The 17,844-nt window shown below is 48.8% G+C and overlaps 1 protein-coding gene across 6 annotated transcripts in view; it reads left to right on the forward strand.

The window, feature by feature from the left end:
* Window positions 1-17,844, forward strand: part of ndrg2 (NDRG family member 2) — a 347,609-nt gene that overhangs the window by 305,771 nt on the left and 23,994 nt on the right. For all 6 annotated transcript variants that reach the window (XM_085985081.1, XM_085985084.1, XM_085985087.1 and 3 more), the window contains 3 exons: window positions 4,785-4,871; window positions 5,568-5,624; window positions 16,931-17,034. In XM_085985081.1, coding sequence (XP_085841207.1) covers window positions 4,785-4,871; window positions 5,568-5,624; window positions 16,931-17,034 — 248 coding nt within the window. The remainder of the gene's footprint in view (window positions 1-4,784; window positions 4,872-5,567; window positions 5,625-16,930; window positions 17,035-17,844) is intronic.

A 17,844-nucleotide genomic window follows, 5' to 3' on the forward strand; every position in this document is an offset into this window, starting at 1 on the left:
ATCCCATTTAAAATTTTACACTCTCGATCGGGTCCCTCCTTAACCCCCTCTATCCCATTTAATATTTTATACCCACAATCGGGACCCTCCTTAACCCCCTCTATCCCATTTAATATTTTACACCCTCGATCGGGTCCCTCCTTAACCCCCTCTATCCCATTTAATATTTTATACCCCTCGATCGGGTCCCTCCTTAACCCCCTCTATCCCATTTAATATTTTACACCCTCGATCGGGTCCCTCCTTAACCCCCTCTATCCCATTTAATATTTTATACCCTCGATCGGGTCCCTCCTTAACCCCCTCTATCCCATTTAATAGTTTACACCCTCGATCGGGTCCCTCCTTAACCCCCTCTATCCCATTTAATATTTTACACCCTCGATCGGGTCCCTCCTTAAACTCCTCTGTCCCATTTAATATTTTATACCCACGATCGGGACCCTCCTTAACCCCCTCTATCCCATTTAATATTTTACACCCTCGATCGGGTCCCTCCTTAAACCCCTCTATCCCATTTAATATTTTACACCCTCGATCGGGTCACTCCTTAACCCCCTCTATCCCATTTAATATTTTACACCCTCGATCGGGTCCCTCCTTAACCCCCTCTACCCCATTTAATATTTTACACCCTCGATCGGGTCCCTCCTTAACCCCTCTATTCCATTTAATATTTTACACTCTCGATCGGGTCCCTCCTTAACCCCCTCTATCCCATTTAATATTTTACACTCTCGATCGGGTCCCTCCTTAACCCCCTCTATCCCATTTAATATTTTATACCCTCGATCGGGTCCCTCCTTAACCCCCGCTATCCCATTTAATATTTTACACCTTCGATCGGGACCCTCCTTAACCCCCTCTATCCCATTTAATATTTTACACCCACGATCGGGTCCCTCCTTAACCCCCTCTATCCCATTTAATATTTTACTCCCTCGATCGGGTCCCTCCTTAACCCCCTCTATCCCATTTAATATTTTACACCCTCGATCGGGTCCCTCCTTAACCCCCTCTATCCCATTTAATATTTTACACTCTCGATCGGGTCCCTCCTTAACCCCCTCTATCCCATTTAATATTTTATACCCCTCTATCGGAACCCTCCTTAACCCCCTCTATCCCATTTAATATTTTACACCCTCGATCGGGTCCCTCCTTAACCCCCTCTATCCCATTTAATATTTTACACTCTCGATCGGGTCCCTCCTTAACCCCCTCTATCCCATTTAAAATTTTACACTCTCGATCGGGTCCCTCCTTAACCCCCTCTATCCCATTTAATATTTTATACCCACAATCGGGACCCTCCTTAACCCCCTCTATCCCATTTAATATTTTACACCCTCGATCGGGTCCCTCCTTAACCCCCTCTATCCCATTTAATATTTTATACCCCTCGATCGGGTCCCTCCTTAACCCCCTCTATCCCATTTAATATTTTACACCCTCGATCGGGTCCCTCCTTAACCCCCTCTATCCCATTTAATATTTTACACCCTCGATCGGGTCCCTCCTTAACCCCCTCTATCCCATTTAATATTTTACACCCTCGATCGGGACCCTCCCTAACCCCCTCTATCCCATTTAATATTTTACACCCTCGATCGGGTCCCTCCTTAACCCCCTCTATCCCATTTAATATTTTACACCCTCGATCGGGTCCCACCTTAACCCCCTCTATCCCATTTAATAGTTTACACCCTCGATCGGGTCCCTCCTTAACCCCCTCTATCCCATTTAATATTTTACACCCTCGATCGGGTCCCTCCTTAAACCCCTCTGTCCCATTTAATATTTTATACCCACGATCGGGACCCTCCTTAACCCCCTCTATCCCATTTAATATTTTACACCCTCGATCGGGTCCCTCCTTAACCCCCTCTATCCCATTTAATATTTTACACCCTCGATCGGGTCACTCCTTAACCCCCTCTATCCCATTTAATATTTTACACCCTCGATCGGGTCCCTCCTTAACCCCCTCTACCCCATTTAATATTTTACACCCTCGATCGGGTCCCTCCTTAACCCCTCTATTCCATTTAATATTTTACACTCTCGATCGGGTCCCTCCTTAACCCCCTCTATCCCATTTAATATTTTACACTCTCGATCGGGTCCCTCCTTAACCCCCTCTATCCCATTTAATATTTTATACCCTCGATCGGGTCCCTCCTTAACTCCCTCTATCCAATTTAATATTTTACACCCTCGATCGGGACCCTCCTTAACCCCCTCTATCCCATTTAATATTTTACACCCACGATCGGTCCCTCCTTAACCCCCTCTATCCCATTTAATATTTTACACTCTCGATCGGGTCCCTCCTTAACCCCCTCTATCCCATTTAAAATTTTACACTCTCGATCGGGTCCCTCCTTAACCCCCTCTATCCCATTTAATATTTTACACCCTCGATCGGGTCCCTCCTTAACCCCCTCTATCCCATTTAATATTTTACACCCTCGATCGGGTCCCTCCTTAACCCCCTCTATCCCATTTAATATTTTACACCCTCGATCGGGTCCCTCCTTAACCCCCTCTATCCCATTTAATATTTTACACCCTCGATCGGGTCCCTCCTTAACCCCCTCTATCCCATTTAATATTTTACACCCTCGATCGGGTCTCTCCTTAACCCCCTCTATCCCATTTAATATTTTACACTCTCGATCGGGTCCCTCCTTAACCCCCTCTATCCCATTTAATATTTTATACCCCTCTATCGGGACCCTCCTTAACCCCCTCTATCCCATTTAATATTTTACACCCTCGATCGGGTCCCTCCTTAACCCCCTCTTTCCCATTTAATATTTTACACTCTCGATCGGGTCCCTCCTTAACCCCCTCTATCCCATTTAAAATTTTACACTCTCGATCGGGTCCCTCCTTAACCCCCTCTATCCCATTTAATATTTTATACCCACAATCGGGACCCTCCTTAACCCCCTCTATCCCATTTAATATTTTACACCCTCGATCGGGTCCCTCCTTAACCCCCTCTATCCCATTTAATATTTTATACCCCTCGATCGGGTCCCTCCTTAACCCCCTCTATCCCATTTAATATTTTACACCCTCGATCGGGTCCCTCCTTAACCCCCTCTATCCCATTTAATATTTTACACCCTCGATCGGGTCCCTCCTTAACCCCCTCTATCCCATTTAATATTTTACACCCTCGATCGGGTCCCTCCTTAACTCCCTCTATCCCATTTAATATTTTACACCCTCGATCGGGTCCCTCCTTAACCCCCTCTATCCCATTTAATATTTTGCACCCTCGATCGGGTCCCTCCTTAACCCCCTCTATCCAATTTAATATTTTACTCTCTCGATCGGGTCCCTCCTTAACCCCCTCTATCCCATTTAATATTTCACACCCTCGATCGGGTCCCTCCTTAACCCCCTCTGTCCCATTTAATATTTTACACCCTCGATCGGGTCCCTCCGTAACCCCCTCTATCCCATTTAATATTTTAGACTCTCGATCGGGTCCCTCCTTAACCCCCTCTATCCAATTTAATATTTTATACCCTCGATCGGGTCCCTCCTTAACCCCCTCTATCCCATTTAATATTTTACGCCCTCGATCGGGTCCCTCCTTAACCCCCTCTATCCCATTTAATATTTTACACCTTCGATCGGGTCCCTCCTTAACCCCCTCTATCCCATTTAATATTTTACACCCTCGATCGGGTCCCTCCTTAACCCCCTCTATCCCATTTAATATTTTACACCCTCGATCGGGTCCCTCCTTAACCCCCTCTATCCCATTTAATATTTTACACCCTCGATCGGGTCCCTCCTTAACCCCCTCTATCCCATTTAATATTTTACACCCTCGATCGGGTCCCTCCTTAACCCCCTCTGTCCCATTTAATATTTTACACTCTCGATCGGGTCCCTCCTTAACCCCCTCTACCCCATTTAATATTTTACACCCTCGATCGGGTCCCTCCTTAACCCCCTCTATCCCATTTAATATTTTACACCCTCGATCGGGTCCCTCCTTAACCCCCTCTATCCCATTTAATATTTTACACCCTCGATCGGGTCCCTCCTTAACCCCCTCTACCCCATTTAATATTTTACACTCTCGATCGGGTCCCTCCTTAACCCCCTCTATCCCATTTAATATTTTACACCCTCGATCGGGTCCCTCCTTAACCCCCTCTATCCCATTTAATATTTGATACCCACGATCGGGTCCCTCCTTAACCCCTCTATCCCATTTAATATTTTACACCCTCGATCAGGTCCCTCCTTAACCCCCTCTATCCCATTTAATATTTTACACCCTCGATCCGGTCCTTTCTTGACCCCCTCTGTCCCATTTAATATTTTACACCCTCGATCGGGTCCTTTCTTGACCTCCTCTATCCCATTTAATATTTTACACCCTCGATCGGGTCCCTCCTTAACCCCCTCTATCCCATTTAATATTTTATACCCGCGATCGGGTCCTTTCTTGACCCACTTGCTTGATGATGGCTGGTCTTGACAAAGGGTTTGACAGGAAAGGTTGACTCTATCTTCTCTCCACGGATGTTGCCTGGCCTGCTAAATGTTTCCAGCATTTTCTGGCGTTAGTTGATGTTGAGTTACGTGAGGGGGAATGAGGGCCTGAAGGATTTCCTCCCACGCCACGGGTTTCTTTTGAACACCAGGCCCCATCTGCAGCTGGCCGATTCCTTTCTATCTGTCTCGGGGGCGGTTTGTAAACACGGGTTTTCACCAAGTGCTGTAAGTGACTGGTGTGCGATTGTTTTCCACAGCGCTACTCTCCCGATCTGGTGGAGGGGCTGGTTCTGCTCAATGTTGATCCAAATGCCAAGGGCTGGATGGATTGGGCAGCCTCCAAGGTACGTACATGAAGAGTGGGTGGGGGGGCAGGGGCGGGGGGAGGAGGGCGGTGAGGCAACAGGGTACTAACAGATACCCGGCAGTGAGTTACAGGCTGGAATCTAATCGAGGGGTTCTGATGGTTTATATATAGAATAACAGATACCCGGGAGTGAGTTACAGGCTGGAATCTAATCGAGGGGTTCGGATGGTTTATATGTAGAATAACAGATACCCAGGAGTGAGTTACAGGCTGGAACCTAATTGAGGGGTTCGGGGGGTTTATATATAGAATAACAGATACCCGGGAGTGAGTTACAGGCTGGAATCTAATCTAGGGGTTCGGATGGTTTATATATAGAATAACAGATACCCAGCAGTGAGTTACAGGCTGGAATCTAATCGAGGGGTTCGAGGTGGTTTATATATAGAATAACAGATACCCAGGAGTGAGTTACAGGCTGGAATCTAATCGAGGGGTTTGGGTGGTTTATATATAGAATAACAGATACCCGGGAGTGAGTTACAGGCTGGAATCTAATCGAGGGGTTCGGGGTGGTTTATATATAGAATAACAGATACCCGGGAGTGAGTTACAGGCTGGAATCTAATCGAGGGGTTCGGGGTGGTTTATATATAGAATAACAGATACCCGGGAGTGAGTTACAGGCTGGAATCTAATCGAGGTTAACCTCTTGTGACTCTCTCTTGTTTAGATCACTGGTCTGACCAGTTCTCTGAGTGATGTGATCCTCGCTCATCTGTTCAGCCAGGTGAGTACGACACACTGGTCGAAGGTTTGCGTCCATGATTTTTGATAAAGGGCTCTACAGGATGTGAAGGAATTGCTGCTCCGAAACAGGCCATTCGGCCCAACTACTCTGTGCTGGTGTTTATGCTCCACGCGAGCCTCCTCCCATTCCATCTACCTCATCTCAGCCTTTCAACATATCTTTCTGTTCCCTTTCTCCCTCATGTACTCGTCTAGTTTCCTTTTGAATGCATCTACGCTATTTGCCTCAACCACTTCCTGTGTTAGCGAGTTCCACATTCTAACCACTCTCTGAGTGAAGAAATTTATCCTTAATTCCCTATTGGATTTATTCGTTACTATCTTGTATTCATGGCCCCTAGTTATGGATTCTCCCAGAAGTGGAAACATTCTCTCCACATCAGGGTAGCAGGTGCATGGGAACACCACCACCTCCAAGTTCCCCTCCGAGTCACACACCATCCTGATTTGGAAATATATCGCCGATCCTTCATCGTCGCTGGGTCAAAATCCTGTTACTCGCTCCCTAACAGCACTGTGGGAGTACCATCACCACACGGACTGCAGCAGTTCAAGAAGGTGGCTCACTACCACCTTCTCAAGGGGCAATTAGGGATGGGCAATAAATGCTGGCCTTGCCAGCGACGTCCACATCCCATGAATGAATTAAAAAAAATCTACCCTGTCCAACCCATTTGTAATTTTAAAGACCTCTATCAGAAAAAAGCCACTACCTATTCAATCTTTCCTGCTAGCTGTAATCTCTCAGTTCAGGTACCATCCTTGTAAATCTTTGTTTTTGCACTTTTTCCAGTGTTTCTATGTCCTTTTTATAGTTCTTCTTCGGCAGTCCCTTGGGACCGAGGATGATTTGCTTCCACACTAACAATGAGTTCTCAGGTGACTGATGAGTCCAATGCGGGACCTACAATCTCTCTCACAGGTGGGGCAGATGGTGGTTGAAGGGGCGGGTGGGTGGGGTGCCTGGGTTGACGTGCACTCCTTGCACTGCTTGCGCTTGGCCTCCGCTTGCTCCCGGTGAAGAGACTCGAGGTGCTCGGCGCCTTCCCGGATGCTTCTCCTCCACTCTGTGCGGTCTTGGGCCAGGGATTACCAGGTGTCGGTGGGGATGTTGCACTTCTTCAAGGAGGCTTTGAGGGTGTCCTTGAAGCGTTTCCTCTGCCCATCTGGGGCTCTCTTGCCATGTCGCATGGACCAGCAGCGGGGTCGGGAGGACCACACTGCAGCCTATGATGCCCAGGCAGAGAGGACCTGTGGGAAGGAGGGAGGAGGACAGTAGCAGTATGTTTGTGTGTGTGATGAAGCAGAGCCTGGTCTCCAATCTTCTTGGATCCCCTTGCCATTGTCAAGCTCGTGTGGTAGCTGGTGTGCAACGGCCACCCCACGTTAAAAGAATTCAGGCAGCAGGCGGGTAAGAAGGCAAATGGAATGTTGGCCTTCATAGCGAGAGGATTCGAGCACAGGAGCAAGGATGTCTTGCTGCAGTTGTACAGGGCCTTGGTGAGACCACACCTTGAGTATTGTGTGCAGTTTTGGTCGCCTTATCTGAGGAAGGATGTTCTTGCCATGGAGGGAGTGCGGCGAAGATTCACCAGACTGATACCTGGGATGGCAGGAATGACGTATGAAGAGAGAGCGGGTCAATTCGGCTTATGTTTGCTAGAGTTTAGAAGAATGAGAGGGGATTTAATTGAAACGTATAAAATTCTAACAGGACTAGACAGACTAGATGCAGGAAGGATGTTCCCGATGGCGGGGGAGTCCAGAACCAGGGGTCACAGTCTAAGGATAAGGGGTAAGCCATTTAGGACAGAGATGAGGAGGAATTTCTTCACCCAGAGAGTGGTGAACCTGTGGAATTCTCTACCACAGAAGGCAGTTGAGGCCAATTCATTAAATATATTCAAGAAGGAGTTAGATATATTTCTTAAGGCTAAAGGGATCAAGGGATATGGGGAGAAGGCAGGGACAGGGTACTGAATTTGGATGATCAGCCATGATCTCATTGAATGGCGGAGCAGGCTCGAGGGGCCGCATGGCCTACTCCTGCTCCTATCTTCTATGTTTCTATGTAATTCATGCACAGGCATCTTCCACCCCTTTTTATAGTATGGAGACCAGCACTGTGCACAGTCCTCTATGAGTGCGGCCTGACCACTAAGAGAAAAGGGAGTGTGCAGGGAATTCGTCTCAACTCCAATTGGATACAATGATACTTTATTTAAGACTTGTAAAACTTAACGCATTACAGTTCACGAGCGGTGGTTTGCAGGAGCAAGCGGAAAGTATATCGTCCGCTCCGTCCTGGGGAGACGTGTACTTCTTGCTGTTCGGCGATAGGTCTGTTCCTGTTCATTACAGGAAGGATGTGATTGCACTGGAGAGGGCACAGAGGAGATTTATGAGGATGTTGCCTGGGCTGGGGAATTTTAGCTATGGGGAAAGATTGGATAGGCTGGGTCTGATTTCTTTGGAACAGAGGAGGCTGAGGGGAGACCTAATTGAGGTGTATAAAATTATGAGGGGCCTAGATAAGAACATAGGGCATGGGACGTAGGATTAGGAGTAGGTCATTTGGCCCCTCGAGAGAGAGAGAGAGAGTGGACAGGAAGGACCTATTTCCCTTAGCAGAGGGGTCAACAAGGGGCACAGATTTAAAGTAATTGGGGGAAGGTTTAGAGGGGATTTGAGGGGAAATTTCTTCACCTAGAGGGTGGTGGGGGTCTGGAACTCACTGCCTGAAAGGGTGGTCGAGGCAGAGACCCTCACCACATTTAAAAAGTACTTGGATGTGCCCTTGAAGTGCCGTAACCTGCAGGGCTACGGACCAAGAGCTGGAAAGTGGGATTAGGCTGGATAACTCTTTATCGGCCTGCGCGGACATGATGGGCTGAAATGGCCTCTTTCTGCGCTATAAATTTCTGTGATTCTATGATTCCTCCTGGAAGCTTCGCCCCTCGCCTCGAAATCCTTCTGCACAAAACGGCCCGAGCGCTCGTCCATTACACTCCAGGAAACGGAGCTACACGCCGCCTAATCCAGTCAGCGCGTACCGCACTTACTTCCCGTGTTCCTGGTCACGTCCTGCCTCGCTGGCGTTGCAGCTGAGGTTTGTTCCGGCTTCAGCGACGGGATACAGTTTGCCAACTTTGCTGTGAATCATAGAATCATAGAAAGTTACAGCGCGGAAGGAGGCCATTTCGGCCCATCGTGTCCGCGCCGGCCAACAAAGAGCTACCAGCCTAATCCCACTTCCCAGCTCTTGGTCCGTAGCCCTGCAGGTTTCACATCCAAGTACTTTTTAAATGTGGTTCGGGTTCCTGCCTCTCCCACCCTTTCAGGCAGTGAGTTCCAGACCCCCACAACCCTCTGGGTGAAGAAATTTCCCCTCAAATCCCCTCTAAACATACCAATTATTTTAAATCTGTGCCCCCTGGTTTTTGACCCCTCCGCTAAGGGAAATAGGTCCTTTCTATCCACTTTATCTAGGCCCCTGATAATTTTATACACCTCAATAAGGTTTCCCCTCAACCTCCTCTGTTCCAAGGAAAACAGACCCAGCCTATCCAGTCTTTCCTCATAGCGAAGATTCTCTACTCCCGGCAACATCCTTGTAAATCTCCTCTGTACCCTCTCTAGTGCAATCACATCTTTCCTGTTGTTAGATCCGTGTATTCTTGATGTTGTGTGTCCTTCAATAACTAGACACGAGACTGCAGGAACAATCAACAGGTATTTACTGGGTGAGGGTTACTCTAAAACTAAACGTACAGATCCCTACTCAGGGTTTATATACAGGTGTGGTTACTGCCGGTACTACAGTATACAGGAGCTGTAAAAAGTAGTTCTCCCCTTAAAGGTACATACACTACAATTCCTCCCCTTTTAGATTGACAGTACCATAACATTCATTTAACAATTAATACTTTTAACATGCACATTAACTGAAAATAGTCCATTTATAAATTCAGTCTTTGGGGCGGCTTCCTGATCCTTTCTGGATAGCGCCTTTCCTGAGTGTCTTGTTCTTGGTGCGGAGGCCCCCTGTCGTCAGTTGGTTCATCAGCTTCCGATGCTACTGTTTCTGGGGTAGATGCTACCTGTATGTCGGGTTCATCACCAGGTGCGCGAGACATGGGGTTGACTCGTTCCTGTGACTCTAGCATCTGGTCGACATGGCGTCTCACAATGTTCTCCCCAACATCCACTGTGTACATTAGTGGCCCCTGCCGTGTGCATATCGTTCCTGGTTGCCATTTCTCTGTTCGGTAGTCGCGGGCCAAGACTGGTTGCCCTACATTGAAGCTCCTTGGTGGCTTCTCATTGATGTGCTGGAATTGCTTATTCTCAACATCTCTTCGTACATTTGGTCTGAGCAAATCCAGACGAGATCTCAACCTTCGGTTAAAGAACATGATGGCCGGGGTCTGGTTGGTGACTGCATGTGTCGCATTTCTGTAGGCTAACAGGAAATTGTCCACCTTATGCTGCAGTGGAATGTCGTCATCGCACATGGCCCTTACTGCTTTCTTAAAGGTTTGTACGAACCTCTCAGCCAATCCATTTGTGGCTGGATGATACGGGGCGGATGTGTAATGCCTTACCCCATTCCTTTTCATGAATCTTCGAAACTCTTTGGACACAAACTGTGGTCTGTTATCAGAGCAAATCTGCTCTGGCAAGCCGTTCCTGGCAAATATGGTCCGTAGGACTGCAATAGTTTTCTCCGTGGTGGTGGACGACATTTTGATCACCTCAGGCTATTTCGAGTGCGCATCCATGGCTATTAGAAACATTGAGTCCATGAATGGACCAGCAAAATCAATATGCACCCGTTGCCATGGAGATGAGGGCCACTCCCATGGGTGTAGAGGGGCATGTGGTGGTGCATTTTGGACCTTCTGGCATCCTGAGCAGCTCTTTGTCAGGTCCTCGATTTGCTGATCGATCCCCGGCCACCACACATAAGCCCTATCAAGGCTTTTCATTTTCACCCCTTCCAGATGGCCTTCGTGAAGCTCATTGAGCACTCTCTCCCTTAACTTGGGTGGAATTACCACTCGGGATCCACACATCAAGGTCCCCTGGCATACTGACAGCTGTTCTCTTCTGGATGAGAATGCTGGCAACAGTGAGTCGCCATGTGCTGGCCATCCCTTCACCGTCAAGTCATATACCTGAGACAGTGTCGGGTCATTTCGGGTCTCCTTCTCTATATCAGCGTTAGTTACTGGCAAGCGTTCAATTATAGTCGAATGAAATATTTCGACAGGGTCCACTGCTGGTGCTTCCTCCGCAGTAGGCAGTGGCAGGCGTGATAGCCCATCAGCGTTTCCATGCTGTTTCGTGCCCTTATACTCAATTTCATATTGGTACGCCCCTAGAAAAAGGGACCACCTTTGTAGCCGTTGCGCAGTCATCACCGGCATGCCCTTCTTTGGATTAAAGATGGAGACAAGTGGTTGGTGGTCAGTCAGCAAGGTGAACTTCTGCCCGTGCAGATAGTGGTTGAACTTTTTCACTCCCCACACTAGGCTGAGGGCCTCCCTGTCAATCTGGGCGTAGTTACGCTCGGCTGAGGTTAGTGACCGAGACGCAAAGGCTACCGGCCTCTCCGAGCCGTCCGGGAACTTGTGCGACAGCACCGCTCCAATGCCATAGGGTGATACATCACACGCCAACTGAATTGGTAGTGCTGGGTTGAAATGAGCCAACACCTCTTTTGATGTGATCAATTCTTTGCACTTCTGGAAAGCTCATTTACATTCGTCATTCCACTTCCATGGTACCCCCGTTTGCAGTAGGGTGTTCAGTGGGTGTAGTACTGTAGACAAATTCGGCAAGAACTTATGGTAGTAGTTCACCAGCCCGAGGAACGACCTCAGTTGTGACACATTTTCCGGTGCTGGAGCCTTGACTACTGCCTCAATCTTTTCAGGGGACTTATGTAACCCCTCTTCATCAATAACGTGGCCACAATACGAAATCTGCTTCTGGAAAAACTCGCATTTCTGGCGATTTGCTCGGAGCCCATATTCCTTCAATCTAGTGAGCACCTGCTCCAGGTTGGCAAGGTGAGCACTGTCATTTTCGCCCGTGACCAGGATGTCGTCCAAATAACACTGGGTCCCTGGTATCCCTTGCAGGACTTCATCCATTGCCCTTTGCCAAATAGCCGGAGCTGATGCTACCCCGAACACCAGCCGATTGTATTGGTAGAGACCTTTATGAGTGTTGATCGTGAGGTACTGTTTCGAGGCTTCTTCTACCTCCATTTGCAGGTACGCCTGGGCCAGATCAATCTTAGTGAAGCATTTCCCTCCAGATAGCGAGGCGAAAATATCTTCAATCCGCGGAAGTGGATATTGTACCGTGTGAAGGACTGGGTTCACTGTCACCTTAAAGTCCCCACAGATGCGAACTTTCTTTGGTTCCCCAGGCGTATTACTCAACGACCTCTTCATTACAGGAACAATGGGTGTGGCCCACTCGCTCCAGTCCACTTTGGACAGTACTCCTGAATGTTCCAAACCTCCCAGCTCTGCTTCGACGGCTGGGCGGATCGCATAAGGTACCGGTCTGGCCTTAAAAACTTTGGGCTTGCATTTTCCTCTATTTTGATCATCGCTGTTATGCCTTTTAGTGTTCCAAGTCCCTCCTGGAACACTTCTTGTGCGTCAGTTAGCATTTTTGACAGTCGTCCAGGTGTGGCGTCGTCATCCTTTTTGGCATCTACAGTCAGTGCTTGTATGGAATGCCAATCTAGCTGTATCTTCCTGATCCATTCACGTCCTAGTAGTGGTGGTCCTCCATCTGGCAATACATATAGGTCCATTTTTGGTGTTTCCTTACTGTTATATACAACGTTCACCCTTATTTTTCCTTTGGGGTAGACTTTTTGCCCCGTGTACGTCTTCAAGACAATCTCTGTATCTCTCAAGGGTATATGTGAGAATAGTCACTTGTAGTCCCTTCGGTTTATGACTGTTGGGGCTGATCCTGTGTCCAATTCCATTTTCACTTGGACTCCAGCTATCTTGAGCGTGACCCAGATAGTTTGATGATCCTCCGTTTGGATCACCTTATGTAGTTTCAGACAACCCAGCTCCTTGCTTCCGGAGCCTGTATCACTTTTCTGTTCGTCTGAACTACTCTCCGTCACCTTATGTACCTTCTTGTACTTCTCCTGTGGAGATTTCTTGCTGCTGGTTTTCTTTCCCGACCTGCAGACTCTTGCTATGTGTCCTACTTTTCCACACTGTCTGCACACGTTGTCCTTAAACCAGCAATCATTATGGTCGTGTGTTGTTCTGCCGCAGCGATAACACTTCACTGTTCCGTATGACATTTCATTTGTGCCATATTCTTGCAGTCTCTGTTGTATCTCTGCAGCACCCTGTGCAGCTGCTTCGTGTGATACTGCCATGCTGAAAGCCTTTTCCAGCGTAAGGTCCTTTTCAGATAAAAGCCGTTTCTGGGTTCCTTCACTTTGAAGCCCACACACAAACTTGTCCCTTAAGATATCTGCTAGTCCCGTTCGAAACTGGCAGTGTTTCGATAGCTTGCGCAGTTCCGTTAAATACTCAGCATTACTTTCATCTTTATGCTGGTTCCTTTTGTGAAACTTAAATCTTTCTGCTATCAGCAGCGGTGTGGGGTTTAAGTGGTCCTGTAGGATTGACACTATGGGCTGGATTTTCCTAAGCCCCTGGAGTCGGGTTGGAGGCGTGCGGGCGATAAAAATCGGAGATCCGGGGGTCCCGACCCCATCCCGCCTCCATGTCAATTTCATAGGAGTCGGGTTGCCGACAAGTGCTGGAACCCGACTCCCAGAGGCGGGAAGGGATTAAAGGCAATTAAACTGCCTGTTAACAGGTAGTTAACAGGTAGTTTTTTGCCTATTCGCGATTTTTATTGCTGGTTTGTGGGCTTCCTGACAGCTCCAAACCACGAAAAGTTTTCGAGGCGGGATGTGGGTCTGAGGTCTTGGAGGGGTCGAGATGCCCAGTGTTCAGGTGAGTGAGGGGTGCAGGAGTGCAAAGGTAAGTGTTTTGCAAGTGTTTAAAGTGTTTAAATAAGTTTAACTTACTTTTACTTACCTTTACAGGAGTCCTGCATTCCGGTGTCGGGAGTCGGCTGCAAGAACCACAGAAGCTCTGATTTAAAAAAAAAAAATCAGCTTCTTGGTTTCTGCAGCAAAATGATTTTAAAGTTATCCTGAGAAAGGACTGAGGCTGAATTAGCAGTTTTTCAGTGCTTGACAGCTTCAAACAGCTGTTATACACTGATATTTCATCTGCCAAAAGCTTTTGACAGATGAAATGTCAATCTCTGACGTCACCTGTTGCCGGGTGGCCCTTAATTGGCCTGCTGAGCCCACAGGGCGGGTTCAACAAGGTCAATCAGAGGAAAATCCAGTGGGTTGGCCACATCTCCATGGAGGCGGGACAACAAGCCCGAATGTAGGTTTCCCACCTCCAACCCGCCCCCGTAGCAAAATCCAGCCCTATGTTTCCGAAATCCTTGTCCACTGGCTTCTCTGGGGTTACTAGGTTTCGCAGTAAGCCATACGTTTTTGCACCCATGGAATTCAACAATACCAGCGCTTTCCTCTCATCTGGCACTTCATTCGCCTTACAGTACACTTCTATGCGTTCGACATATGTCGTCCAATCTTCGACTTCATTGTCGAACGCTGTGATACTGCCACTCTTCGGCATCCCTGGGTGTGGTTAGACTGGCTCAAAATGGCGTTTTCCCGCGCTCTCCCTTCTCCTCCGCTGCGGCTCAAAATGGCGTTTCCCGCGCTCTCCCTTCTTCTCCGCTGCGGCTGCTCGGCCCTTGAACACCGGCTGCGCTCTGCGCATTTCCCTTTCTTCCCCGCTGACGCTGCTTGTCCCTTGAACACCGGCTGCGCTCTGCGCGTTTTCCTTCGCGCCTCTCTCTCTTCTCCCGTCGACGCCGCTCGGTCCTGAACACCGGCTGCGCCCTGTGCGCTCTACCCTCTCTCTTCTCCCGTCGACGCCGCACGGTCCTGAACACCGGCTGCGCCCTGTGCGCTCTACCCTCTCTCTTCTCCCGTTGACGCCGCTCGGTCCTGAACACCGGCTGCGCCCTGTGCGCTCTACCCTCTCTCTTCTACCGTCAACGCTGCTCGGCCTTTTCTGTGCCGTCGGTCGGCTCTAGCCGCCGCTGTCCGGGAAGGGTCTGCGCCGTACCTGTTGCCAGCCCGTTTCGCTGGACCACCGTGACTGGAGAACCAAGCACAGCTCTCAACAGCCTCCCCTGCGATGCTCAAATCTCCGCTGGATGACTGGGCGGTTGCTCGTGGTCGACGCCCGTGCCTCTGGCCTCAACTTTCTTCCACTGATCTCCAGGAGCGAATCCCTGGGAGGTAATACAGAGTTGCAGGTAGGTTCGAATCTGCCTCGTCGCCACTGTTAGATCCGTGTATTTTTGATGTTGTGTGTCCTTTAATAACTAGACATGAGACTGCAGGAACAATCAACAGGTATTTACTGGATGAGGGTTTCTCTAAAACTAAACGTACAGATCCCTACTCAGGGTTTATATACAGGTGTGGTCACTGCCGGTACTACAGTATACAGGAGCTGTAAAAAGTAGTTCTCCCCTTAAAGGTACATACACTACACCTGTAATGTGGTGACCAGAACTGCACGCAGTGCTCTCGCTGAGGCCTAACGAGTGTTTTATACAGTTGAAGCATAACCCCACTGCTCTTGTATTCTATGCCACGGCAATAAAGGCAAGCATCCCGTATGTCTTCTTAACCACCTTATCTACCTGGCCTCCACACAATAGCTGCTCACTATGTCAGTCAGTTAGTTAGTTGTAAAATAAAAACAGAAAATGCTGGAAATACTCAGCAGGTCAGGCAGCATCTGTGGAGAGAGAAACAGAGTTAACGTTTCAGGTCTGTGACCCTTCGTCAGAACTGGAAAAAGCTGGAGATGTAACAGGTTTTAAGCAAGTGTAGGGGCAGGGAAAGGGGGGAGGGGAGGAAAGAACAAGAGGGAAGGTCTGTGATCGGGTGGAAGAGATTAAATGACAAAAGGGAGGAGGGTGCGAGGCAAAAGGAGATGGTAATGGGACAAGTAAAGAAACAAAAGATGGGTCTAGATGAAGTGTAAATGGCAATGGCAGAATCACCAACAGCTGCCATGTGAGAGAGAAAAGAAAATGATGGGGGCAGAGGTTATGATCTGAAATTGTTGAACTCAATGTTGAGTCCGGCAGGCTGTAAAGTGCCTAATCGAAAGATGAGGTGCTGTTCCTCGAGCTTCCGTTGAGCTCGTTAGAACAGTGTAATAGGCCGAGGACGGAGAGGTCAGAGTGGGAGTGGGGCGGTGAATTAAACTGACAGGTGACCGGAAGCTCAGGGTCACCCTTACGGACTGAACGGAGGTGTTCCGCAAAGCGGTCACCCAATCTGCGTTTGGTCTCCCCAATGTCGAGGAGACCCCATTAGGTTATAATTAGTTATAAATGCTTTTACCAAGCTTTCGAGCAATTAACCCTTTCTTACAAATGAGAACCATATAATCAGGATGAGCCGTTCCGTGTGAATTCCATTGGTAATTCTGCACGCTCCTAACTAGCGCCAAGGACTGCCGGGCATTTGATCGTGAAGCCTTTTGGGATGTTTGAGTGATGCAATAACGCGTCCCACCTTCTGCCCTCCATAATCTTGAGCTCGTCCAAAACTCTGCCGCCCGTATCTTAACTCGCACCAAGTCCCGTTCACCCATCACCCCCCTGTGCTCGCTGACCCACATTGGCTCCCGGTCCGACAACGCCTCGATTTTAAAATCCTCATCCTTTGTTTTCAAATCCCTCCATGGCCTCGCCCCTCCTCCCTATCTCTGTAATCTCCTCCAGCCCCACAACCCACCCAGATCTCTGCGCTCCTCCAATTCTGACCTTGTGCGTCCCCTGATTTTAATCGCTCCACCATTGAAGGCCGTGCCTTCAGCTGCCTGGACCCTAAGCTCCGGAATTCCCTCCCTAAACCTCTCCGTCTCTCTCCCCCCCTCTCTCTTCCTTTAAGACGCTCCTTAAAATCTACCTCTTTGACCAAGCTTTTGGTCACCTGCCCTAATATCTCCTTTTGTGGCTCGGTGTCAAAAATATTTTTATTGCTATCGCTCTTGTTACGTTTCGCTACGTTAAATGCGCTATATAGATGTACGTTGTTGTTGTTGCTGAAGCAGCTTGTCGAAAAAAATAATTCCTTTCTTCCGACATCCCATCCCTTGCCTAATGCAGGAAGAGCTCTCAAACAACTCGGAACTGATCAACATCTACCGGCAGCACATGACGGAAGGAAACACCCTGAACAACATTGAACTCTACTGGAACAGCTACAACAGGTAACCACTGTGGGGACGGCATAGCGGGAGGCTAGGAAGCCACCGAAGGGGGCTTGGCCATCGATGAGGGACAAGGAGCCGCTCCTTAAGAGGGAGCGGTGAAGGAGGGGGTAATGATGGCTAACCAAGGTGGTCGACTCTTAACTGCCCTCTGAAGTGGCCAAGCAAGCCACCAAGTCGTATCAAACAGCCAACCTCGCGGTTCAAGAAGTAGGCTCACCACCACCTTCTCAAGAGGCAACGAGGCTCGGGCAATAAATGCCAGGGGCCTTGCCAGCTACGCCCACATCCCAAGAATGAACAATAATAAAATTAAAACGTAGACCTGGGAGTACTTGAAAGGGCATCCCCCGATTTTAATCGCTCCACCATTGGCGGCCGTGCCTTCAGCTGCCGAGGCCCTAAGCTCTGGAATTCCCTCCCTAAACCTCTCTACCTTTCCTCCTTTAAGACGCTCCTTAAAACCTACCTCTTTGACCAAGTTTTTGGTCATCTGCCCTAATATCTCCTTAATGTGGCTCGGTGTCAAATTTTGTTTGATAATCGCTCCTGTGAATCGCCTTGGGTGCGTTCTTGGGTACGTTAAGGCTGCTGTATAAATACAAGGGCCTAGAAATTCAGTAAGGCGCTGCCAGCTTTGCGGCCAGTTACCGCCCAAAGAGGGCTTCTGCGCCAATAGAGGAGGTTGCGCTGATATTGAGCTCGGCGGTAATGGCGGCAGTAGCCGGTAGCGCTGCGCCGGCACCGATGACGTCATCGGTGTGCGCAGTGCCCCGTTTCCGCCCCGATGCTGGCCCGACGCCCATATTC

The sequence above is a fragment of the Somniosus microcephalus genome, chromosome 4 (assembly GCF_052327205.1).
Source record: "Somniosus microcephalus isolate GS21.2 chromosome 4, FLI_Smic_1.0, whole genome shotgun sequence".
Lineage (NCBI taxonomy): Eukaryota > Metazoa > Chordata > Chondrichthyes > Squaliformes > Somniosidae > Somniosus > Somniosus microcephalus.